General features: G+C 56.5%; 1 protein-coding gene across 2 annotated transcripts in view; it reads right to left on the reverse strand.

The window, feature by feature from the left end:
• Nucleotides 1-3,037: 3,037 nt before the first annotated feature.
• The window catches only part of LOC120582447 (uncharacterized), a 49,159-nt gene continuing 26,916 nt past the window's right edge, over nt 3,038-25,280 (reverse strand). Inside the window, exon 4 of one of the 2 annotated variants that reach the window (XM_039837973.1) lies at nt 3,038-3,736. In XM_039837973.1, coding sequence (XP_039693907.1) covers nt 3,135-3,736 — 602 coding nt within the window. In that variant the 3' untranslated portion in view covers nt 3,038-3,134. Of the gene's footprint in view, nt 3,737-15,365; nt 18,143-25,280 lie in introns of those variants that run through there. The other variant, XR_005647574.1, reaches the window with a different exon arrangement.

Below are 25,280 nucleotides of genomic sequence, written 5' to 3' on the forward strand. Positions count from 1 at the left end.
GGGACGCGCGGACGGCCCCGATTCCGGACGGTGCGTGATGCCCCCGCGTGCCGGCTTCGTGCGCTTCCCCGCGTTGCGAGGAATTCTTTCCCTTCGTCTTCTACAATCGCGGACGAATCTAAAAGCCGCTCGAATCTAAAAGCCGCTCGCGGGCAGGTTTGGCCCCGGCCACGGTCCTCTGGCCCTGGAACCCGGGGCGGGGCTGTGGGTGACACGTTCGCGTCATCGGCGCAGGGACAGAGTCCAGAGGCTAAACCGTGCTCGCCGCGGTCTGACACTCGGGGGCGGACTCGGCGGACTCCGGGCGGCGTGGGGCCCGCCAGCTCCCCCACTCGAGCATTTTGACGGGCGCTGGTCGCCATGGCGTCCCGACTTGGGGGTTGGCTGGCCAGCTGCTCCCTGGTTGGTGCCCGAAGCCCCCTTTGCAAAGTGACAGAGGTGCACTTGTCACGTGATGCCATCCCCGCTCAGCCCCTCCAAGGGAGGGAGCTATCCCCTCGCCCGCCTCCTGCTTTGACCTTGGGTTTCGGGAGCGTAACTCAGCCCGATGGGAAGGAACGCCAGTGGGGAGAGGGGCGGTGCGGCAGGTCCCCCCCAGAGGCCCCCAGTGCTCCCGTTTGCCCTCAGGGGGTCTCTGGACTCCCCCGCTCACAAGAACATACCCCAGAGCTGCACCCCTTCACCGGCCCAGCGTGGGGTCCCTGGGGAGCAGGGACAAACGCTGGTGGCCGTGAGCCCCGGGATGGGGTGCTTAGTCTCACAGTGCGATTCAGGCTGGCGAGAGCTCGCGCCAGCGTCAGAGCGTGTGGAAGCCACATTCCCAGCCCCGCCCGCTCTGCCTGTCGCTGAGCTGGGGACACGGGACTCGATATCAGGCAGCTCTGGGTTGATGGCGACCCGTCAGGTCCCAGCACACGCCCAGGGACTCGGTGACCACGAGGTCACGGAGGAGCCCGATGCCGTGGGGACCCCAAGCTGGCCACCGACCGCCTCGCAGCCCACCCGTCCCCCTGGGCTCAGCCGCTTCGAGCAGTCGTCACTGTGCTTGTTTTTCTTTCTCTCTCTTTGTTTTCACTCCCAGCAAAGCTTGGCACTTTGGGAGGAAGGACTCTCATTTCGTTTCTCTCGAACGTGGATTTCAGAGAAAAAGATCGTGTGTCTTTTCACTGGGAAAGACGGCGTTTCAGAAACGAGGGGGCTGCAGGCCGCAGCTGCCGGACAAGGGTCAGGCAGCCCGGGGCCCTGGGTGGCCGCCGGTCCGTGGACGCGTGTCTGTCTGGGGCTTTGTGAGCTCAGAGCCATATATTCCAATTGCACAGAACGCACTGGCTTTGTTTTCTGGAACGACTGTTGTCAATTTGGTGCCAAGCTCTATTTAGTTTAGTATTTGGCCTGAACAAGGCCGACGTTTGGCCTGTTGACTGTGTACTTGAGGAGGCCAGTTCGGAACAGGAGGGGCTCGATCCCGTGGGGCACCCTGCTTCTTTGCTGCCGTCGGGACCTGTCTGTCCCACAGCGCGATTGGGGGGACAGCCCCCTCGGCATTTGGTTTGTATTCCCCTCAGTTCTTTAGAAAGTAATATCATTTTTTAAGAAATTTTCAAAAACTAAGTCTGTTCACTCTAAACTGTAGTCTGGGGGCTCTGACAGCAGGATGAACAGCTGTCAATCGGGGTTCACCTAGGCCCCCCAGAAAGAGAAGGGGAGGCCGGGAAAGCCATGCCCGGAGCTGAGTGTGGCCGAGCGCCGTGGAGCAGACGCGGGTGGACGCCGTGGCCTCACGGAGGACGGACTGCACTGCCCAGTTCCCTACGACATCCTCCTGCTGAGACCCAACTGTCAGGGCGAAGGTGAGACCAGGTCACATACTGGATCGATGCTGGGACAGCGAGTCATGGGAGAGGCGGCTTTCAACCCTCGCTCTTCCTGTGAAAAGTCCCCAAGGTAAAAATGAGGCACGCGACCTCCCACCCGGCCCCACGTTGGAGAGCGAAAGGCGGAGCGGCACAGGCATGGTGGCCGCCTCGTCCCGACTCAGGCGCCACGCGGGAGCCCCACCAAGCGTCTGCCACGGGTGCCACGTTCTTAGCACACGAGGCTGAGGGGCTGGCGGCAGCAGCCGGCTCGCCCCTGAGCCGTAAACGGCCTGTACTCTCCTTAGAAGCCTCGCTAGCATCGTCAACCCATAGCCGTGGCAGAAACCATGGAAATTTTCATGAAACTGTGTTCTGATTCTGTGCTTTGTCTGAAATCATTGCGGGGCTCCCTCCCCCCACCCTGCCCACGCTGACCGGCGCGCCCGCGCCTTTCATCCACGTGTGGCCCTGCGGACGCCAGCCTCCGCTGGCCGTGGCAGCGACACCGGCCTCTGCCGCAGCTGCCCAGACGCGGCCGACTCCGCCCTCGGGCCGCTCTGCTGCGTTCAGCGGCGACAGGCGTCCCCTTCATGGCCAGCCGGGCGAGCTTCCAGGAGCGGCTGCTGGAAGGGGTCACGGACACTTGAAGTGGCACTCATGTCTGCAGAGTCACTCGGGTTCACTCAGCCTCCCCCCGCCAGGCCCAGGGCCCCGGACCCTGGCCTTCTGCTTCAGTCTCTCTCTGCCATGTCTCAGCACTCAGGGGAGTGTTTAAATGTGACTCCAGCCCACGCGAAATAACATTTCCCAAGGGCCAGCTTAGCCAGGGTAAGGTCCCTCACAGCGTACGCCCTGGGTGTGGTGACCTCCGTGCCACGGACCTGCCTCCACCTTGGTCCCCACGTGTCCCTCCACAGAGGCCTCTTGTCACAGCTCCTTCTCCCAAAGCCTCCGCCTCCCCTCCTGCCCTCCTCCACTTCCCCTCCACTTCCTAAAACCAGCAGTCCCCAAGCCGGGTCCTCCCCACAGAGCCAGGCGCCTGCGTGGCCTGGCGCCGTTCGATGGGACTCATGTCCTTTCTCCGTGGCGATCTGGTTAACGCCCGTGACCCCACGTGAAGTCAGCGGACCCACACCCGAGCCTCGCCCAGGGCCCGCCGGGCGTGACGTCGAGCAGTCGTCATGGACCAGATGTCCCCCCCCAAATTCACGTGCTGACTCCCCCGTGTGACGCGTGATGGTGTTGGAGGCAAGGCCTCAGGGGACAACTAGGCTGAGGTCACGAGGGTGGGCCCCGTGGTGGCCCCACTGTCCACGCTCTCCCCGCACCCGCCTCACGCGAGGATGCGTGGCTGGAGAAGGCGGCTCTCTGCAGCTCGAAGCGAGTTCTCTCCAGGGGTGGCGAGCCCATCACCGCGACTCGACCTCCCAGCCTCCAGACGCGTCTGTGGCTAAAGCCACCCTGTCCATGGCCCTCCTTAGAGCAGCCCGAGCGGACGAAGCCGCTGGACAGGCGAGTGAGAGCAGGAGAGGAGGGGGACAGCGGAGGGGCCGCGGCCCCTGAAGGAAGTGACAAGGTGAGCGTGCAGGACCGAGGCCGGCAGACGACACGCGTCACGAAGCTGCGCGGACACCGTTTCCTGCCGAGGGAGCGTGGGAACCTCGCAGACGTGTGTGGCAGCGACGCCCACGCGGGGGGGCGGGTCCGGACACTTCCTCCTCCTCCCGCGCACTCGCCGCGTGTCGTCATCCTCGTCAGCACGGGCCGCTGTGTGTGGCACCTGCTGCTGTCGGCCCACGGCTCCGTTTCTGCCTCACGCCCGGTCTGAGGCTGTCTCGGCGCCTCCTGCATCCTCAGAGAATCTGCTTCAACCCTGAGCGCTGGCGGGACACACAGATGTCATTAGTGACATGAAGAGCCGGCTCCACCTCAGAACCCGCAGGTGTCCGAGGTCACACTCTGGCAGGCCCAGTGCTGAGGCCCCCTGTGCACCCTCAGTCACCCCCACACCCGCCCCCTTCCCAGAGGCCCCTGCAGGCTGAGAAAGACGTTCCCCAGGCACACACGAGGCCACATGCTCAGCCGTGCCGCCTGACTCCGGGCCACCGCGTGCAAGGCCGGGAAGTGGGAGCGAACAGGGCCCCCCTGGAGGGTCCCATAAGCGGTACCCTCGAGGCACAGTGTCAGGGAGCTTTCCAGAAAGCCAGTGGGCTGTCCACCCTTCCTCCCCTCTCATCTCCATCCCCGTAAGGCCTCTTGGCCTCTGGGACCCTCGTCTTGTGCTCAGCCTCTGAGTCCTATGTATGTAACGTCGCTTCCTCCTCCTGCGTGAGCCCTTGTCCCTGCCCACACGTCCCCTGCCCCACAGACGGCTGGACGTAACTTCCCGGCAGAGGCCAGATCTCCTCAGTCAAAAAAAAAAATAAACTACACCAGCTGCCGAGAAGACACAGGTCCATCCATGTTGTTACACATCAACAATAAAAGTTAAAGCATAATGACCTAAAGATGGAAAACGTCATGTGCAATTTATCATTTTCCCACATAATGTCCCTTTGGCCCACAGCGAAGGCCATTGCTAGCCTCTAAAGCAGAAATATTTGGATTAAGAACAGAAGTGTCGGCCACAGCCTGATGGAAGACGTGGCTGATCTTTGGGAAACTTTACTCACTGCATCTTGGTCTAGTTATCAAATTCCCCATCGTGCTCTAGACGTTGGTTTTCAGACTCTTTGAGTTTGTAGAACTGGAAACCCAGTGCTTGGCAGAGCTTTAGGGCATCTCGAAGCTTGGCAAAAACACAAATCTATCTAGCAGGATTTTCATTTTCTTAAGGAGTCCCAACTGGGGCCTTCTGAGACTTCATCTAATTTCACAGGACCCCGCGTGAAACCACAGTTCTCGGCAACTGAGCAGAAGCCGGGAGAGGGATGGGGGCAGCCGGCCAAGTTCCGAAGCAAATTCTAAGAACCAGAATTCTCACCCGCGCCCGTCCGCACCGCGAGCGCGCATGCGCGGCCCTCCGCCGCGGGATCGGCCGTTACCTTCGTCGGCACCTGCGTCATGCCAGGCCCTGCGCTAAAGTCTGGTGTGGATCGTCTCGTTCGGTTCTCCCAATAATCTTACCTCCAGCATCCAGATACCGCCCCTGTCACCGTTTTATAGGAAAACTGCAAAAGGGGGTTAAAGAACCTCTTCAGATTCCCACAGAGCGTGGCAGGAGGCCGCGCTGAAAGCCACGTCTCACGCCAAGGTCACCTGCCCCGCCACCGGACACAGCCCCGCCCTCGCTCCCGCCCCCATTTCAGCCAGAGCTAAACGACTTCCTCTGAGCAGATGCACTAAAGTGACAGAATGTGGCAAAAAGCTTTTCTGCTGTTTTGGACAAGCTGATTCTTTTTTTTTTTTAATGACCCTATTAGTTAGCAGTTAGTCACCTGGGTTCCCAAATGGCTGGGAAGAACCCCGAACCCCGTCACATGTGTTTCCGCCCCAACACTGAAACCTGATCTTCTGAAGTTAAAATTGTCACCTTATGCAGCCGGTGGAAAATATGTATACTTAGACAAGAGCAGAATTGTAATTTTCCTAAGAAATTGTTACAGAGTATGTGCTGTACTCCATCCCTTCTCAACTGTGGAAGCTCGGCAGTGTCTCTGCAGTTATCTCTGCCCCAGAACCTGCTCTCAGGGAACAGAAAGGAAGAGTGTGCATCTTGTTCTTCAAGACCGACGTTCGGGGGCAGTTTCGTCTCTCCCGAGAAGCACGTGCACGTTCTCCTCCAGGTCAGACGTGTCCGAAGGTCAGCAAAAAACAAAACTGAACAAAACAAAGGTATGACGAAAGCAGTGAGCATTTTGGGTTTTACTTTTCAAGTACAAAATCAAGAATAAGGTTTAAAGAGTCTTCTGGTTACCATCCAAAGTCTTGGCTTCCAGTATGAAACATTGTCTCATACGGAAATAAATTATGAAGAGGAAAATTCTCTGTGCATGTGTCCTAACCAGCCCCCCACATTGCGTCTGGCCTGTTTTTACGGCGTCAGACATCAGACGCCCACAGGGCCTTGCATTCTTTTCCGTAGGAAGCTTGGCCATCAGTCCAGCCCGGGTTCCAATCCCAGCTGCATCGTGCACTGTGTGACCCCGCGTGAGCTTCACGGCCTGTGAAACGGGGTGGTGACGCCCAGCACACTTCTCAACATGCAGTGGGCACTCGGGGTGTCGTCCCTCTCGTCTTCATCCCGACCCCCCTCCGGCCACTTGTCAGGCACCGTGCGGAGCCGGCGGACGCAGCGCCGGCAGCCCCGCCACCGGGGTCCGTGGAGTTCTGGCCGGCAGGCCTAGCCACGCGGCGGCGTCTCGGGAGGCCCTGGGTCCCCCTGATGCTCCCACATTTCCACTGTCTGCTTAAGTCTGGGTGAAACACACTACTACCTGGGGCGGGTCCCTGACACACGCACGCGTCTGAGGCCTCAGCACCCGTGAACCCGAGTCAGCAAGTCATCTCACCTGCTCTCGGGGATGCCCGGGGGGGCGTGACGCGGCAAGGGGAGTCTCCGTGCAGGGAAAGGAGTGAGGACCGAGCAAAGGTGCATCGAGGGAGCATGTGGCCGAGGGGCCGAGGCGCCCACCTCCCCACACACAGCAGAGGAGGGCCCGAGGGTGCCCGCACCTCCCACCTCCTGCTGGCACCCACCAGCACCCAGTGCCCCGAACATGCTGTGTTCACAGCCCCCAGTACGTGCACGTGTTGAGAGCAGCTGTACCCCATATTCCAGGCGGTGCCCCGAAACTGCCCACGTGTGCGGACTTCCGCGTGTATGCAGACTTCCCATGTGTGTGCAGACTTCTCACATGTGTGCAGACTGCCGTGTGTATGCAGACTTTCCTTGTGTGTGGGGGGGCCTGAGGGGGTGCTGCTCTGAAGTGCCGGCCCCTGCAACCTCCTTGCGCCCCAGGCCTTGTGTCTGTGACACGGTATGGGGGAGATGCCCGGCAGGCACGGGCGGGGTGCAGGCCGGTGTCACGTCCCCCGGATCAGCGCCCCTCTGGCCCCCACGTCTCCTTCCCCCCAGTCCAGCCCTCCTTGGGGAGACGTGCGGCCTTCAGTGGGCCCCGCAGGCGCTGAGAACAGCCTCTCGCCATGAGTCACGTTCTTGGCCCCAGTGTTTCCGTTCCCGCCCTGGCGGAAACATTGCCTCACGGGTCCCCGGCCAAGCCCTCCGCCCACCCGCCCGGCCTCCGGGGCCTCCTGCTCCAACTCTCTCCTTGTCCCCCTGAGCGGACCCGGCGGGCTGGCCGCCTCGAGCCGCTTGGCTGCTGAGCACAGAAGGTGGGTCCAAGTCGCTGCAAGACAACTTTTAGTTTTAGTTTTTTCCGGCTTCTCAGCTTGGAAACCAGCAGGAAATGGGGAGCAGCGGGCAAAGCACTGAGCAGCCAGGAGATGCTCAGAGGCGCCGTCGCGGCTGGTGCCGGCCTTCGCCGAGCCTCGGGCCGCAGGCCGCCCCGCATGAGGCGTTTTTCATTTTGCTTAGCAAACACTGCCCTTGTGGCCTCCGGATGCCACCTTTCAGGAAGGGGAGATGTTCTGCAGAATCTTTGTCACTTCGAAACCTCAAGGTCCCTGAACCGACCACCTCCGGAGGCGAAGTCCTCCGTGGACACCAGAGAACACTGTCCGCCATGGAAGCATCGCGGCTGCCGTCACCGCCACGGCCACCACCATCACCGCCACCGTCACCGCCACCGTCACCACCGCCACTGCTCAGGTTTCCGATTACAAACAAGTCTTTTCCAGTCACTCCTATAACCGTGGAGGCTCTCATGTTGAAATATATATATACACACAACGACCCGTGACTAGCAACTCTTTAAAACGTCCCTATGGGATCTTCAGTCGAGTTCTCTCCTCGCCAACATTTGACAAGCTCACTATACGCGAGAGAGGACACAGCCACCCGTCCGCGGGACCCTCCACCCCACAGGGGTGCTGTTCAGCTTCCTGCCGTCCACCCTCAGAACTCGCTTTTACAAGGGCACAGAATGTGCAGGCACTTCAAGGCCAGGCCAGTCTGCAACATGGAGACCAGGGGTCCGGGAAGGGCGATCATGTCACTTTGCCACCAAAGTGCTGACAGGTTGCAGTTTGTAATTAGTATGCTATTTATTTATAAATTGACGTCTCTAAAGTGACCAACATTTGAAGTAATTCTGGAGTTAAAACAGTTTTTCTATTTTTTGAGTAATAAATCATTTTATTGAAAACCTAGTCCTTGCTCAAATGAAGAAGAATCTCAAATTAAAAGGTATAAAAATGAGAAATAAATGTTTTTCTTTCTTATTAGAAATACGTCTTGAACACATTGGAAAATGAACATATTTTGAAGGCAGTAATCCAGTTCTGTATATTCTCTCTCTCTCTCTCTCTCTCTCTCTCTCTCTCTCTATATATATATATATATATATACATACATATATACATATATAGCATAATTAAGTTTATATTTATAATTACTCTTTTAGCATTTCCCATTTAATTATATCTATTTAAAAAACTTAATTTTACTAGCTACATAATATTTTTAAATGCTTATGTATAATCACCTAGCCATTCTCTTATTCTAATTTACATTGTTTCTAATTTTTCATTATTGTAACTAATGCTGTGACAAACATATTTGTACATAAATAGTTATCCATACTCTTATATCCCCGAGATTCTTAGCAGTGAACTTATTCAGCCAGAAATACATCCTTTTTATTTTGACCTAGTTTAAACTTGCAGACCAGTGGGAAGAGTGTCGCACAAAAAAATTCCCACATACACCTTCACGGGAGTTTCCTGAATGTTCACCTGTCACCACGCTGACTCATGACTGTCTCTCCCCGTCCCCCTCCTCCTTCCGTTCCTGGGTACCCTGCAGACACGATACATCTTCACCCCTAAACACGTCGGTGTATATTTCCTAAAATTAAGTATATTCTCCCACGTGACCGCGTATAAGAATCAAGCTGAACCGTTACCGTTGATAGAATATATTACCTGGCCTGCAGAGTCCTCCACCTGTCTTGCCGACAATCTTTACAGCAAAAGGAAATCCCAGACCATATGCTGTTTTGGTAGCCATGTGACTCTAATCTAACCCGGCGTAGCCCCTCACCTGTCCTTTGTCTGTCATGATATCAACACCCTCAAAGAGTGAAGGCCAGTCGCGTTGTCAAGCACCCTTCGCTTGTAGTCTCCCGGATTCTTTCTCGTGAGGAGTTTCTGGTGCGTGCGCCATCAGGCCCCAGGTGGCACTTTGTCAGCCCCTCAAGACGCTAATTTGCACCACCCCATAAGGTGGTGGCCGCCAGGTGTCTCCACTGCCAAGCGCCGCCCCCTGTGTAATTACAGTTGTCCCTCCAGATCCGTGAATATGAGGGTCAGAAATATATTGAGTAGGTTGTGATAGAATCATTCGACATCGGTAAATCTGAACGACTTGCATAGATCGAAGCACAGTCATCCCTCGGGAGGTACCGTGGGGGGTTGGTTCCCGGGCCCCTCCACACAGACAGCGAAATCCCTGGATGCCGAGGGTCCTTCTGTCAGAGGCGAGGCGTTCGCGTGTGGCCGACGTCTGCACGGGGCCCCCGTGCCACTTCGTCCGTGTGGGTCAGCCTCGTGCCCCACGTGGCACATTCAAGCTTTGCTTTTTTTGGAATTTCCTGGGGTTTTTTTTTTTTGGTATTTTAGACTCGCAGTTGGTTGAACCCGCAGAGGGATGTGGGGGGCTGACTGTGATACGCGTTCGGTGGGACCATGTGCGTATCCGCACTCATCAGACTGGTTTTAGCATCTAGCGCCTGCCGCGGCTGGAGCCACTTGTCACTGCGAAGGCAGAGGTTGTGACTCTGGCGTCCTTGCTGCATTTATGAGGTGTGTCCCCAGTAAGGAGAAACGTCACTCCGCCGACGGATCGACTTATTTACATCGTACAGACCGTGGCTTTCTGTCTGATTCAACGGGTCACATTACTGTTATTGTCACTGTGTTTGTGTTCAAATGGTCCCTTCGCCAGTGGGGGCTCCTCCAAGCTGGCTCCTGTTTTGAGGGTGCCCCTGAAATTCTCAGTCCTCCCTACTTTCTGGCATAACACGAAGCTCTAGGTCCCCTGTGGTTTCTGTGTGTTTTCGCCTCTTCCCTGGAGGCCGCTCTTTCTCTAAAGGGGCCTTCATTCCTTTTAGGGGAAAATGGTGTTTTGAAACCAAGATAGGTTTGCATGTGGCCACCAAGGTGTTATTGCTTCTAGGTCCTTTCAATCTACAGAGCTAGAAAAAAATGTGTTTGCAAATATACTCGTGCGTACATGTGTGCACACGCACACCCCTGTGTTTACACTGTGCCCATAGCTGCATATATTAAAAATAATGAGTGAGTTATGACCTCTAGTTGGGATGCTCTCCAATTCCGACTCATTTTTACTCTAACTCTGCTCTTCTGATATTTGCAACTCCCTCCTCCAACAACCTGAAACATGGCCACTGCGAGCCACACTCTGTGTTCCTGTGTGCTCAGTCCTAGTTTACACAGGAAGCGTTTTCAAAATCACTAACCCACAGCTCTGGGGGGAAAGGAAAACCTATTAGGCAGAGGTAAATATTTGTTAATGATTCCTTTGTATTCGTGTTGAGGCTTGATAGTCTAGACGCAGTGTTCAAAAAATACAAACTTTGAAGATTCTTCATATGTATCATCAAATTTATTTCTATGGTCATCAGCAGTGACTAAGAAGAAATGATTGATAGCGACTCATCCAACATTGCATATGGTCATTCAAAAAGAGGTGCTTGCCCCCTGGGCATGTGATGAAATGTCACTATTACCAATCTATTTCAGCCCCCCAAATCTACCAACCCCCTGAGCTAAAAGTATTCCCTATACACTATAAAGGGGTGGGTTCTGTATTGGGTGAATTATATCTCGATAAAAAGCAAATCGAAGCAGCTGCAAGTTATTAGTGGAGGAAAAATAATTTTGCAACCCCAAATATGTTCTGTAAATCAGCATGTCTGTAGTTAGCAAACCAGCTCCTGAACTGTTGCCACTGGGATTCCCCCAGGGCTGAGGAGAACAGGCCGTGGGCAGTGCCTCGGGGCGGGCGGTGAGGACATGGGACGGACAGGTGATGCCGGACAGGGCACAGGCGCACGTGTGCAGGTTGGTCGTCCCCTGCTCCCCACAGTGGACTCCAGGCTGTGTGTCTTGTTTTTGGTGACTTTTATATCCCTGGCCTTGAAAAATAATTTTAACCTGAAATCACTGAGTTCAAACGTTGGGCCAGAAGCAAGGCCTCCTACACCATGATTCACCACCACCCTGACCCCCAGGTGGGCCCGTTCAGTGACCAGTTTTCAGAGAAAACCAAGGTCATTCAAAAGTCTGATGGCTCTTAAAGCTGATGACTAACAGTGAATGGGAGCCCAGGAGCCCGAGAACGGGCCCCAGAGTTCAAGCACAGCAGCTTCGTCCTGGGTGGCGGTGCCCGGGGCCACCAGCCCCTGTGCGTTCGGTAAGGTCCCCTCAGCCTCCTCAGTGTGCTTGGATTTGCACAGACAGCCCACGGCAAAGCTTCCTGGCCCTTCACACACCAACTCAGCCCCCCAAACCTACCAACCCCCCGAGCTAAAAGTATTCCTTACACACTATAAAGGGGTGGGTTCTGTATTGGGTGAGTTATATCTCGATAAAAAGCAAATCGAAGCAGCTGCTCCCTAAAGCCACCTCAAAGATGAAAGCTAAGCCTGCCACGCGGCACAGGGCGAGCTGCCTCTTACCAGTTTAACCCGGGCAAACCGAGGCTCAAAGAGTAGCAAACAGCCCGAGAACCTGCAGAAAACGAGGCGAAGAATCAGGACTCACAGCAGCTCGTTTCCCGTCCCAAACCGGGCTTTTCCCAGCACGCGACTTCTGTGGGGACGCGCGCTGCGGCCCGCGAGGGGTGACCCAGGCCCCGGCGGAGGCGGCGATGGCACCGGCGGGGACCACAGCGGGCGCTGCAGGGTGACGGTCGGGGCTGGTGGTTCGGGGCCTTCGCCAGCCTGCGTGTTTTCCGCGGGGGATGGACCCCTCGTGCGACCAGACTGAAGTCTCAGCCAGTGTGTTCAGCCCCAAAGTCACGGCCCCAAACTGAGTGTCAGAATATGACACTATGGGGTGTGCTCGCTGCCCCGAAGCGCAATACGGTGAACGAAATCAAGTGGCATTTGGGGCTGCGAATTTACACCGAGGAAAGTGGTCTGGGGCAGAGCTTCGGGATGTCCGTTGGCCCCCGTGTGGCCTGGGGGTGCCACCCACACGCAGCTCGATGGCCTGGGCCCACCTGCGTCCAGGCTTGGCGAGACTGCGGCCTGTGGGCCACACGGAGCGGCAGGGCCCAGCGGGCGTGCCCCGCAGTGCCCGTCACAGGGTTAGCCAAAGCTCGCAGGACAAGGCGCGTCCCCCAGAGCCACCCCACCCCGCCAAGTCAAGACTGGGGCAGAGGACAGGAAAGCCTGACGTCCGCCAGGCCCACCCTGTGACCCAGATCACCAGCCAGCTTGAACCGTGGTCTAGATGCTCCCGCAAGGCCGCCCCAGGGGCCCACTGGTGGTCGGACACAGGGGCGACTGCTGCGTTCTAAAACCCAAGTCTCGGCTTCGTTCACGTGCCGTTTGGACTGGCCCATGCCATGTGCTGGTGACGGACGGGCCTCGCTGTGTGATGGCCGTGTGCTCGCTAGGCCGAGCTCGTAACAGGAGCCCCGTCTGCCTCGGGCCCAGCTGCAACCTTCCACCGGGGAAGGGATAGGAGGCAGCAGATTCTGCACAGATGCGAGCTTGGCGTCGGGGGTGTGTGTGGCAGCGTTTTATTTGTGCAAGAGTGGGGGTCGGCCAGTGGTTAAAGCTGGAGGGAAAAAGGCAAAGAACCAGAGGAAAAGCTGCAAGACTTGAAAAACAGTCGATGTTGGCAGCGCTTGGCTCTAATGTAAATGGTTTTAATCAGAGTGTCAGGCCTTGTCAAGTGCCAGGTTCCCATCATTTAATTAGTGTGACCGAAATGATCATGATGTAATTAGCAAAAGGGTACACACACTGGCACACTCATACACACACAGACTCACACTCACACATTCATACACACCCACACTCACACATACATGCACATACACACTCACACACATATATGCATCAGACACAAACACACACACTCACAGATACACACATACACAGAGACGCATACACACACATACACACATACTCACGCACAGACTCACACACAGACTCACGCACACTCGCACACATGCACGCACGCACCCTGGGTCACACGGCCGCTCTCTGGGAACCGGGAGGGGTGCTGCCTACGTCGTGTTTAGGGCTTACTTCTCTGGTTCTGGACCACTTTTCCACACCCACGACCCCTTCCTCATAAAACAGAATCTTTAAAATGATGAAACTTTGCTGTTACGTGACTTAGGTTCTATATATGCTGTGTTAACTGTTTCTTCGGCTTTCGAGACCAGCGACCCTGCCGGTCGGCGGGTTCGGAGCCGCTGAGCGGTCGCAGGCGCGAGCAGCTCTCTGGGGACAGTGTCGGGGAGGGTGCTGCGTCTGCGTCTGGCAGGCAGAGCGCCTTTCCTTCCCATTCTTTGCCCGTGTAACAGAGACCGACTCTTCCTTTTGCGGGGATGGGGGGTGGGATATGATTTTTAAACTAAACATAGTTCTCGAGCCAGTGCGGGACGCGTCTGTGGGGTCTCTGCAGCCCATCCAAGCCCCAGGGGAGAGCTGTCTACTCAAGTTCAAGGTAAATGAAGACCGAGAGCAAACAGGTGGCTGGGAGACAGACGCTCAGGCCCGTGCTCAGGCAGACGGAGGGAAACAGATTAGCACGCACCGAGCCGGGCGGCTGGATGTGGTTCCGGAGTGCGCGTGAAAAGTAAGTAAAACACATAAAATGCAAACTCTCTTTTTGAGAAAGAGACTTGGGAAAAAGCCCAACGAGCTCGTTCCGTCTGGGTGCCAGGGAGGCGGGCGCAGGGCCTTCGTTCTGTGGCGCGTGTCTGTGTGGGTCGCACTCGCCCTGGCTGGGAGGGACGAAGACCTGTCTCCCGGCTCACACGCTCCTGCCGCTGCCTGGCCTCAGCTTCAGAGCAGCGAGCAGGGCCGCTCAAAGGTGGACAAGCAGCCGAGATCACGCTGCAAACCAAGATGGCACTGAGCACGTCCGTTCACCAAGGAGACAAAGAGGCCACGATGGGCTTTTTTTTCACCCTAAAAAGCGCCAGAGCAACTGGGTTCCCTATCACTGGTCGGGGATTCGAACGGCACCCAGCCATCTGCAGGCCGTGGCCTATGAGTGACATCTGACTTTCCCTCCCAAGCCTTGGGCACCAAAATTCCAAACGTGGCCGACAGCCTGCGAAGGGTCCCCGCCCCCAAGCCCGCCACCGGTCCTCGGCAGGGCTCCCTGGCCCTGGGGGACTGGACCCGCTGGCTTCATGGTGACCCCCAGGAGGCTGCCCAACCCTCCTTCTGAGCTGAGTAAATTACACGCACGTCATTTGCCTGGAGAGAGCAATGATTTTACTACTAACCCAGGGAAGCATTTTTGAGCATTTATCAGGTGTGAGGCCCTGTGCAGCCCCAACGTGAGGGAGGACCAGCCACCAGCACAGGCCGCTGTCACCGAGCTTGCTGCCCGCTTGAGCGAGAAGCCACAGCGGGCGGAGCGGTCGATAGCAGTTAAAGACATAAGCGACTCCGGGAAAGAACGTGAAGTGGAGGCATGTTTACAACTCTTGTCAAAGGAGGAAAAACGTAAGACTGATCAGAGCTCACAGATGCAGAGGGCCACAGAGGAGATGCGACACCAGCAAGACAAGACGGGGACCAGACGCACCGCTGCGGCTGTGCCAGCACCAGGACAGCCTGCTCCGGGCGTAGCACTGCCCCTTCCATTCTCGAAGGTGTCCGAGGTCGCGGGAACAACATTAAGGTCGCCATGTTACGGAAGACGTCTCAGGTGCCAGGGAGAGGGAGCGGGCAGGGCACTCTAGAAGGAACGGGATGCCGAGTGGCCACGAGGGCAAGGGGGAGCGAAGAGGGGGGACTCCAGGAGCGAGGCCGTGAACTCAGCGGTAACATAGAAGGGGTCACACTCGTTTGTACCTATACTTCAGTCCAGCAATCCCCTTCCTACATAAAGGAAATTACTTAACTTCTTAAAATTATACAAAAATACTCTAGCACATAGTAATAAGCAGAAAATAGGAATGAGGGAAAAACCCACAATTGCCTGTGACTTCTGGCACGCAGTGTTCACCACCGTGAATATTTGGTTGGACGTCATGTGGGAGATTTTTTCCTTTGCAGACATAAGCCTCACGATGACTTCGTATCGTCCAGGTTGATCTCGAATATGCCTCACTCACTCAGTTTCTAATTAGAAATATCTGTTCACTTCAGTAAACTGACTTCCTTTACATAATCAGTAAATCCTTTGATAATCATTTCATACAATTCCATTCCACAGGTTAATAGCGACCTGTTAGGCAGGTCCCTAGGTGTCTATTTGGGACATTCAGAATACAGTTTTTTTGCTATTATAAAAACAGCATTGCAGTGAGCATTCGTATAGAAAACCTGTGTGAAGGTGTCTGATTACTCCCACGTAAGACATTACTAAAAATGCAATTTGTAATTCGATTTGTTTCAGGATTTTTAAACTCTTAATGAGCAAGTTTAGTCACCCAGGCCACCAACCTACTGTCACTGTGTTCCCACGGGAGAAGGAATAGCTGTGAGGGCCCTCGGCTTCTCTCCGTTCCCGGCGCAGTCATCTGCGTTTCTCCGAGGCGCGTGACAGCCTCTGGCCTTGTGGCTTCCTCGCTCGCTCTGTCTGAACGAGCCCCCACACCACAGAAGACGAGTTATTCCAAAACTGTGCCCAGATTCTGCCACCTTCCTGCGTAAAACCCTTCGGTGTAGTCCAGCAAGACTCAAAAAAATCGAACATCCCAGTGTGACACTGCATGATCTAACCTGTGCTCACCCCCCTGCCACCCGCTGCCCTGTCCCCACCGCCGACGCCACTCCAGCCCAGCGGCCCTGACCAGTTCCTGCAACAAGCCAAGCTCTCCCTGCTCTGGGTCTTCCCATATCATCCCGGAAACCACATTTTTCCCTTACAGCTTTGCTCAAGTGACAGTCGCATCAATCTGTCCCTAACTAGCTCATTTTCATCCTTTTCCAGTAGACAGGAAGCTCCGTGGTGGTACCGACAACACTGTTTTCTTCACCGCTGATTTGGCAGAGCCCACCTCAGGCTGCCTGGCGCACAGTAGGTGCTCAGCAGATATTAGGAGTGGATGATGAAAAGCATGAGTGGCCATGGACCCAAAGCACTGCCCCGATAAGCCTAGGTACCCACAGTGGGTATGTGAGTACTGGAGTCAGGTGGCACACACCGAGAAAGGAAGTGCCTGGGGACCGACGAGCGTCACCCGGCATCGTCGACGCTGCTCTGGCCCCTCCACGGCGTTTATCCGCCGAAGGCCGAGCCAAGCTGGACGTGAAGAAAGTGGCCAGAGCCCCACCAGCACGGCACTTGGAGAGAAGCAGGAGTTGCCCCAAGGCATGAGTGACACGACACAGCTGGCACCGGGTGACCGCCAGGCTCAGCTGGGGCAGGGCGTCGGCCCGCCAGAGCAGCCGCGACGGCCTCGCAGATGCCGAGCTGCGATGGAGCGTCGCCTCGCCCGTCCCATCTGTTCATGCGGCTGACCCTAGAGCTGGCCTCTGTGTCCCTTCCAGCCTCACGGGCAGCTGGGACCCGGGGAAAATGAGTATCTGCAAGAATGTCTGGCAACTGTGCGTCTGCTGTGTGCTCGCGGGTCACGGAAACGGCCGGGCCGGGTGTCAGCTTACAACGTCCGCGTGTTCTCTAGACTGCAGAACCCGCCCTCCATAAGCAGGGAGAAGGGACCTCTGCTCGGGCAGTTTAGAGGCAAACAGACGTGAGGGAGCTGGCCAGAAACTGTCCTGGGCTGTGCCTTCGTGTGACTCCACGTCCACCCGGCCCGCGGGAGGTCATCATGGATTCAGGGCCTCTGGGTTTTGAGTGGCGGCTTAAAATTGGTGCTGTGGAGTCAGCCCTCCTGGTCTGAATGTCACCTTGGCCATTTCCAAGCTGTGTGACTTCAGGCAAGTTTCTTAACTTCTCTGAACCTCGGTTTCCTCATCTACAAAACAGGAATGGCAGCGCCTCACTGCAGCACCTCACTGCAGCATCGTGCGGATTAAATGACACCCAAACGGCCCAGTGCACGTTGGATAGATACAAGTTCCGTGTCATAAAACTGTCATTTCACCCAGAAGATGCGCAAGTGAGCCTCCACTGGAGCAGGTGACAGGCGGTGGAGGGAGGACTCTGGAGGGCGGGCAGGGCGGGGTTGAGAGGCACGCACACGCTCAGCGCCGCTGACGCTTCGTGCTGGGTGATTGTGTGGGGCCGAGCTGGGCGCCGCAGCGCGTTCAGCCACATGCCCAGGCTCCGCCTGTTAGATGCCGGTAGCACCTCCCACCTCCTGCCAGACCACCAAGTCTCTGCCAATGACCCCCCCACACTGGAGGTGGCCAGGTCACCTCTGCTGACCACTGGTGTGTTTTGCTGGTCACTCCAATACAACAGTGTGGATGACAGCAATGTGACTTCCCTGAAATAGTGACCGAATGGCACAGCTCCAAACAAGACACGGCACAGTTTTCCCCTGCATCGCACAGTGGCTACAGCCCTGGAAAATTCCATATGCAGAAATTCCTGCCAGATGCTGCTTCACGTTTATGTGTAAGCCGGGTCCCCCAGTGCACAAACAGGGACGCTTCCCGTGCAGATCAAATAAGAATGTAAAACGCTTTGGAAAACAGCCTGGCAGTTCTTCAAAAGTTTACAGAGTGACCATATGATCCTACAGCCCCACTCCTAGCATCCACCCGAGAGAAATGTAAACATGTGTCCATGGAAGCTCGTTCGCCAATGCCCAGAGCAGCCGCACTGATGACAGCCGAGTGTGGAAGCAGCCAAACGTCCATCAGCTGCTGAACGCATAGATGGAATGCGGTCTGCCCACACAAGGCAATCGTGCTTGCACTGGAAGGCCCTGAATGCTGGCGTAGGTCACAGCGCGCTACGTGAAAGGAGCTAGTCAACGAAGGCCACATGTCGTCCCTTCCGTTTACGTGAGGTGTCCAGAACAGGAAGATCTGTAAGGACGGAAAGCAGGTTAGGTTGCCCAGGGTGTGCGTGGCCGGGGGGAGGCTGAGTGGCTGCTGTGGGGTTTACGTGGCAGGGAAAGGGGTGTTACAAACGTTCTAAAGTTATTGCGGTCATAGCTGCATAGTTCTGAATAATCTAAAAAATTGGCTTAGACACTTTTAATAGGTGAGTTCTGTGGTATTTGGATTACATCTCAAAAAAGCTGTTATTTAACAAAATGTCCTGAAGATCGGAGGACAATTCATTATTGTGAGACTAGATTGCTTTGCAAGACATTTAGCTTCTCACCCAAGTCTTTGTGAGGCCGATAAGCGCGCCTTAAATTTCCTCTCAAGGCTGATTTCCCTCCCTGGCACCGCGAACCCCGAGTCTAAGCAATTTACATACATGAATTCTTCCTTGCCAGTGATTGGTTCAGGAATTACGACTTAAGCCAATCAGTAATTCTGTTTGGACCACGGTGGTCACATGATCCTATTAGCCCAATCAGACTGCAGAAAGGACTTCCATGGTGGGGGGTGGAATCCTCCTCTCTCGGCTTCGGTAGGACGCATGCGCTTCCAACTGCTCCTTGCCGCCGCCTTGGTCGCAAGGGACAACTGCAGAGCCAAGCCAGCCGTGTGGACGGCAAGGCAGAAATGAAAGGTCGGGGGCCTTCCTGAGCTGCTAGCCAACCATCCGCAAAGCACAGCCCACCTCTGAACACTCTGTTCCGAGAAATAATGCATTTCCTTTCTGGAGGCCTGTTTGCTGTGAGGTCAGGCCCCATGAGGGGCGGGGCTCCAGGCCGTTGCCCAACAGTCAGGGGCAGGGCACCAGGTCAGGTCCAGCTGTGATGGGCGGAGCTCCAGACCGAGCCCAGACCCGAAACTGGAAACCGGCAGAGCAGGCCCATCCAAACCACTGGAGAAAGAGTAGGCTGTAGGACACTCAGTGCTGGTCTCCACCGGTTTTAGAGCCTGGTGATAGTTCGTAGCTGTTCTCAAGCTTGCCTTTTATTTACTTAAATATTCTGAAACAGCTGTTTTATAGTCGGTGATGAGTCCAATATCTAAAGTCTTTATAAGATTGTTTTTCCCTCTGTTATTTCTTCTGGTTCTCGCTCTCGGTGTCGTTTCCCTGGTGCTCGATCGTTTTAACTGGATGTTGGTCACTGTTCCTAAAAGTGTCTACAGGGAGTCCCTGTGACTTAAATTGAAGGCGCCTTGCTCCAGAGATAATCCGTGTCTGCCTCCACTGCACCCCTAGACGGAGGGCACGTCCAGGACGACTTGAACACAAATTCCAGGACCGGGGTGGCGATGGGCTTCCCCACTGTGGAGCCCGCCATCGGCACCGTCTCTAGACCTGTCATTATCATGCTCTTAGGCTCCTAAGTGCTTCACGTGCATTATATCACACTCACACTTCACAGGAACCTACCTGGTGATGCAGGTGTCACAGTTATCATTATACTGCAGAGAGGACACCAGAGCACACTATTACGGCATCAACCCAAAGTCATACAGCCAGCAAGGTGCAGGGGTCCCCAAATCCTATAACCTAAGGTCCCACCATCCAGGAACCACTCACTAAGACAGCAAGATAGTGTTTACCTAATAATGCATGTTGATGATGCTCGTCATGTTTACAAAGGGAGCAGAAATAAAGGTTCAGGCTCAGGGGGATTTGGGCTCTGAGACAAAGTCCCCACTCTCCACTTCCCTCCATGCTACGCTGTAGGATGGAGCAAATGTGCCCAGAAGCGTAACACCAGGCAAGGCTTAAGATGCCGTCAGATGCTACGTGTAGAACAGTAGACCTGGACCAAATTCCAAAAAGCACAAGCCTCTGAGAACCACAAAGAGCTGTAACCTCACAGCTAAAGGTCAAGTTGTTTTGCAGGGAAAGAGAAAGTTCTGCAGAGGTTCTGTCAGCAACGGCCTGAGTAAGTTATCCAGGAGCGAAATGGAGAACAGCGTCTTGGGGTTTGCTACTGACACGCGGCCAGAGCGTCTGTGTAAACCGGGGATCCCCGAGTGCAGCTTTCTGAAGGGCCCTCTCCTGCTTCAAGATTCTTGTCAACCCTGGGACCTGGGACCTGGGACCTGGGACCGCGCCTCAGTGGGACCTGGGACCATACCTATTGCACTGGAGGCTGCTGAGGCACAGAGCAGGGCCAGCATGCCCGGAGGACCAGCGGGCTGTCACTGCCTCGGGGCCAGCCTTCGCTGTCCTCCCTAACAATTGAACTTGATTCCATGCTGGACTCTACTCCAGCCTTAGCTGATCGTAAGCCCCCCGAGGGCTGGGCTGTTGATCTCTCCCTCACTGACGCTCAGCACGGTGACAGCGCGCCCACCAGTTCAGGCCAAAATTATGTGAGAGGCACGTCCCAAAAGTCATGGAGGACATCACGGTGGACAGACCCCGCACGGTCCTCGCCCCTCTGGGGCCCGGTCTAGCAGGGTATGCACTAGTCATGTGATAGGGGCCGAAGGCATAACTACAAACTCCCATCAATGCTGCGAAGGAAGGAAACTCAGGACACAGAATGCGATCTCTGCCGGGGGCTCAGAGGAAGCTTGCCCGCCCCGCTCCCTCCCTGCTCTCCCCTCCCCCTCCCCCTCTCTCTGTCTCTCTCTCTCCCTCTCTCCCCCAGCTTCTTTTTTCCTCTTGGCCACTCTAAGAGTGAACCTTGGCAGGCAATGAATCAAAGTGGGCTATTTTTGCTCTCATGTGAGAATGTTTACAACATATTGAAAACCCAGCCTGTGGTTTCACGTTGTGTATATTTTCAGAAAACCTGACTGGTTTCCCAGGTCGGTGGAGGACCGTGCAGCCCAGAGGGCTCTCTGCACGGGGGTGGTCAGTCCCCAGTGGCCCTCCGCCCTCCTGCCCCCACTGTGCGGACGAGGCTGGGTGGGGGCCCAGAGAGCTCAGCCGGCTTGACAAGCCACATTTCCTAGCAACGCTGACTTTGTGACCGGTGGCGCAGAGTCCTGAGAGGGCGACATGCAGAATGCGCCGTGTCCACCAGGGGACCCTCTGAAGACCCCTCTGTGGCCTCATCGGATCCGCCTCCTTCCCGCCCAGCCGCGCTGCCCCCACACGCTTCGGACCGTGCCACTGCCTTAGAAGAGTTAATCTCGAATACTTTTTACCATGAAATATGAACATAGTAATTACAGAATTTTCCATTCAACCTCCCCTATCATATTCCTGGCACACTGGATTCTCTGAGAATAGCATTTAACTGTTTTCAGATGGGCTTCGGCTGACATCCTAAAAGATTTGAAATGGCCAATAATTTCACTGCAGCAAACTAGTCAAACTCTCTCATTTTCTTTCTTCATTTTTTTTCCTACTCCATGTTTTAAAACAAGATTACGGCCGACCTAGTTTTCTAAGTGCCTCCTGGTGACTATCAGCTGATGGCCGGTCAGGGGACGAACACGAGGGACGTGCTTGCAGCTGGCACTGGAAGGGGCCTCACGGGCTGGTGGCTGCCTGACCTCGGCTGCAGGCAGACCAGACCTGCTTTCTCAGAGCGAGGCCGACTCTCCACCGAGGTCCTTGTTTGCAGAGTGGCCTCCACAGCCTGCCTGCTGTCGGCCGTCCGCGCTCCGGCCTGGAGGCCCAGCCAGCACGGCGCGTGGGCCAGCCGAGAGCGGAGGCGAGTCTGACTGGATCAGCAAACTGGTCCGACGGCCCCGCCCGCCCCGGCCCTGGGCCGCGTCTGTGTTGGGTTTGGGTTTCTGTTTTGCTTTCCATTCTGTTTGCAGTGTTCGCCAAAGACAAGAAAGTGGGAAGTGACCGGCAGCGGGGTCTGTTTGTCCTGGCCCGGCAGCCTCGCCCGTACCGAAGAATTCCTTTAAATCCTCTGGCTTACGCTGCCGGCACTGCCCGCCGCTGGGACCGCCCCATTGGGTCTCCCACCCCACCAGAACCGCCAGCAGATGCCTCCCCTCCCCCACCCAACGACCCCGGCTGCTAATTCAGAAGCGTGGGTGGGACGGGAGAGTTTGCCTTTCCTGCAAGTCTCCCAGTGACACTGGAGCAAAGACATAGGTCAAGGTCAAAATTACAGCTTAGACTCCGAGCTTCCTGAGGGCAGGAAGTGTCTCCCTCGCCGTGTGTGTCGCACCCTGTCCCGGGTCTGGTGGCACAGATTCGCGCTCAGTCCAGGGAACGGTGTCCGCCCACTCAGCACCCGCCGCGCCAAGCCGCTCTCGGCAGCTGGGGTCCCAGGGGGCACGACGCAGGCTGGCTCTGGGCTCGCGCGTCGGTTCCTGGGCAGACGGGAGGGGCCACGTTCACGAAAGGGCTCCAGCTTGTGCTGGGCACGGCGGAGGACGTTAAAGCGGGTCAAGGCGCAGAGGACGGGTCGGCGGTCGCTTCGGGCGCCGTCAGGAAAGGCCTCTCTGAAGACCAGGCAACTGCAGGAAACGAGTACGGTGCGTGAGCAGGTCGTGCGGAGGCCCCGAGGCGGGCGGGGTCGGCAGCGTCTCCGGGACGGAGCACGAGGTCCCCGGGGCTGCGGCCCGGGCGGCTGCTGGGGGAAGGCGTGACGGCGAGATCGGAGGGGGACCGGCCGGCTCGCGCAGGCTTAGAAGTGGTGGTGGGGAGTTTGCCTTTATTCTGAGTTTGATGGCAGGACACGGAAGGGTTTGGGTTCGGGGAGAACTCTTTTACGGTTTTATTCTAAGGGTCGTACTGGAGGAAACGGAGCAGGGACGCAGGGGCGGGGTCTGATGGCAGCTCGGACTGGGCCGGTGACGGGTGAGCGGGCCGAGGCGAGATCCGAGATGTAGTCTGAGACGCAGCGGGGCTCGGGCGCGGGACGAGGGCGTCCAGGGTGACTGGCGCTGGCTGGTAAGTGCCGAGATGAGGAAGAGCGGGACCGGACAGGTTCTGTTTGGGACGAGTCACGAGCCGCCAGGGGACATCCGAGTGGGGGTGACGCGTGACTGGCTACGGGAGCCGCGGGAACAGTCCACACGGGAGTGTAACTTCGGGATCGTCCATGAAGGGGTGGTCTCAAAGCCGAGGTCGCCTGGAGTGTGCACGCAGAGCGAAAGGGGGCTCACAGGCTACACCCCGAAACGTCAGGTTTAGGGTGGGGGGGAAGGAGGGGTGGGGAGCCACTTGTTTCTGGAAGGAAGAGGTGGTCACCTGGGTGCCATGCGGCTACGGGACCAGCTCAGACAAAGACGGAACTGCCGTCGGATTCCACTTCCGTGTTGACCCGCCAGCGGCTGCTTGGTCACTGTCACCAGTCTGTCACCGACCTCTATGGTGACGAACAGGCTCTTTGCTTCAGCTGAGATGCGCCTCCCCTCTGGGGAGGTAAACAGCTTCGCCTGTGGAGTCACACACCCTCACCTTCCCGTTCTAAGCTGCTTCACACGTACACACGTAGAAACTTCTAGACACACCAGGATGTCTTAAAGAGGGAGCGGGATAGAAACTGGAGAGCAGTTTTCAGCAGGGGAACCGAAGCCTCGGCCAAGCGGATTGGTAGAACAGAAGTGGCAGCAGATGCGCAGAGGTGCGGGGTGCAGGGGTCAGGGTCAGGGCTGCAGGGGTGCAGTGTGCCCGTGTGCTTTTGCCAGAAGTCACAGTGTTCCATGGTGGCTTCTGCCCACCGCACATAACAGAAAACGTGCCTCCTGCAGCTGGGTGATGAGAAAGAACAGACATCAAATCCGAGGACACCGCAGGCCTGCCTGGGGCACGGCGCGATGGATCATCCTCCTGAAGCGGGGAGCAGAGGACGCGGGACACATGCCGTCACCGGCTCAGCCAGACAGGCTGGGGCACAGCACGTGAGCACCTGGGCTACCTCTCGTCCCCCACCTGGACGGACGCGTGGGTTCGAGGCACACGCCTGCCCTCTCTGAAGAACAGCACCACGAGCACAGCAGCCAAGGGCAGGCTGAGGGCCCGTAGACAGGGCAGGGAGCACGCCAGGACACACCGACCCGGGCATGCCGGCCACCTCTGAAGGGACGCTCTGAGCTCCAGCCACTGTCTCCATGCCAGACTGTCTAAGTTCTCAGGAAGAGCAGGAACTCATATTTTTTGGTGTGAAATCTCCCAACTTCTCCATGTTGCCTCAATTTTTGAAATTCTGTGGCAGCTGAGTGAGACACATCTGTTGACCCAAGTCTGCGGCCCGTGGCTGGGCCCCCGGGGAGAGCGAGGACAGTGGGCGGGGAAGGGACAGCACAGTCCCTGCAGCGTTCGGGCACATAGCACGTGTCAGCGAAGGCGGCCTCCGTGTCCCGCACCGCGTAAGGGCCAGGCCGAGACACAGGGCCCAGAAAAGGTGACGCGGGACAGTAAGTCCAGCAGAGAAACCACCGTGGTCGTCACGGAGGAAACCACAGTTTGTTGGCAGGAAGCCGACGTCGTGGGCGTTAAGAAGCAGACGCCAGCCGCCTGTCTCCGCCGGCTGGAAGCTCCCACAGTCGCCCACGAACCACGGGGTCACCTGTGCGACCGGCGAGGTCGCAGACACCGTGACTGCGGCAGCTGAGGTGAGGCCACGAGAGGCAGCCTGGCTCTGTCACTCGCTGTGGGACATGCGCAGCCACGATGTGAGGACGCTTGAGAACCCTTGCAGAGAGTCCCCAGCCCAGGGACCGAGGCCTCTGGGCGACGGTCACCCACGCGAGGCATCTTGAAAGTGGACCTTCCAGCGCTGGCTGACAGGTCATACCCCGGGGCGGCACTGCCCAGCTAAGGCACCCCGACTTCCTGCCCAGGAACCGGGAGCTAACGAGTGCACTGTTTCAGCCCACTAAGCTTTGGGTGACTCGTCATATAACTGTTTACCTTTAGGAAAAACAGAGGCATTGAGTATAAACCAGCTGTACAAAACACTGAAAAAGAGAGACAGACAGACAGAGAGAGCAGTGTGGGGGGGATTGAAAGAGAAGAGCACAATGGTCAAGAGCACGGACGTGTCAAATAACCAGACAGGAACCCGAAACCCCGCACCCGACATCTAGGTCAGTGCTGTGACCTCAGCAAACACGGAACCTCTCTAAGCTTCTGTTTCTTCTTTTATCTGTGCTCTCGAATAACAGTGACTGTGTCATCACTATTATCATCATCGTCCCACCATCATCTTCATCTTTA

Source organism: Pteropus medius, unplaced genomic scaffold (genome assembly GCF_902729225.1).
Source record: "Pteropus medius unplaced genomic scaffold, Ma_sr-lr_union100, whole genome shotgun sequence".
NCBI classification, from domain to species: Eukaryota; Metazoa; Chordata; class Mammalia; order Chiroptera; family Pteropodidae; genus Pteropus; species Pteropus medius.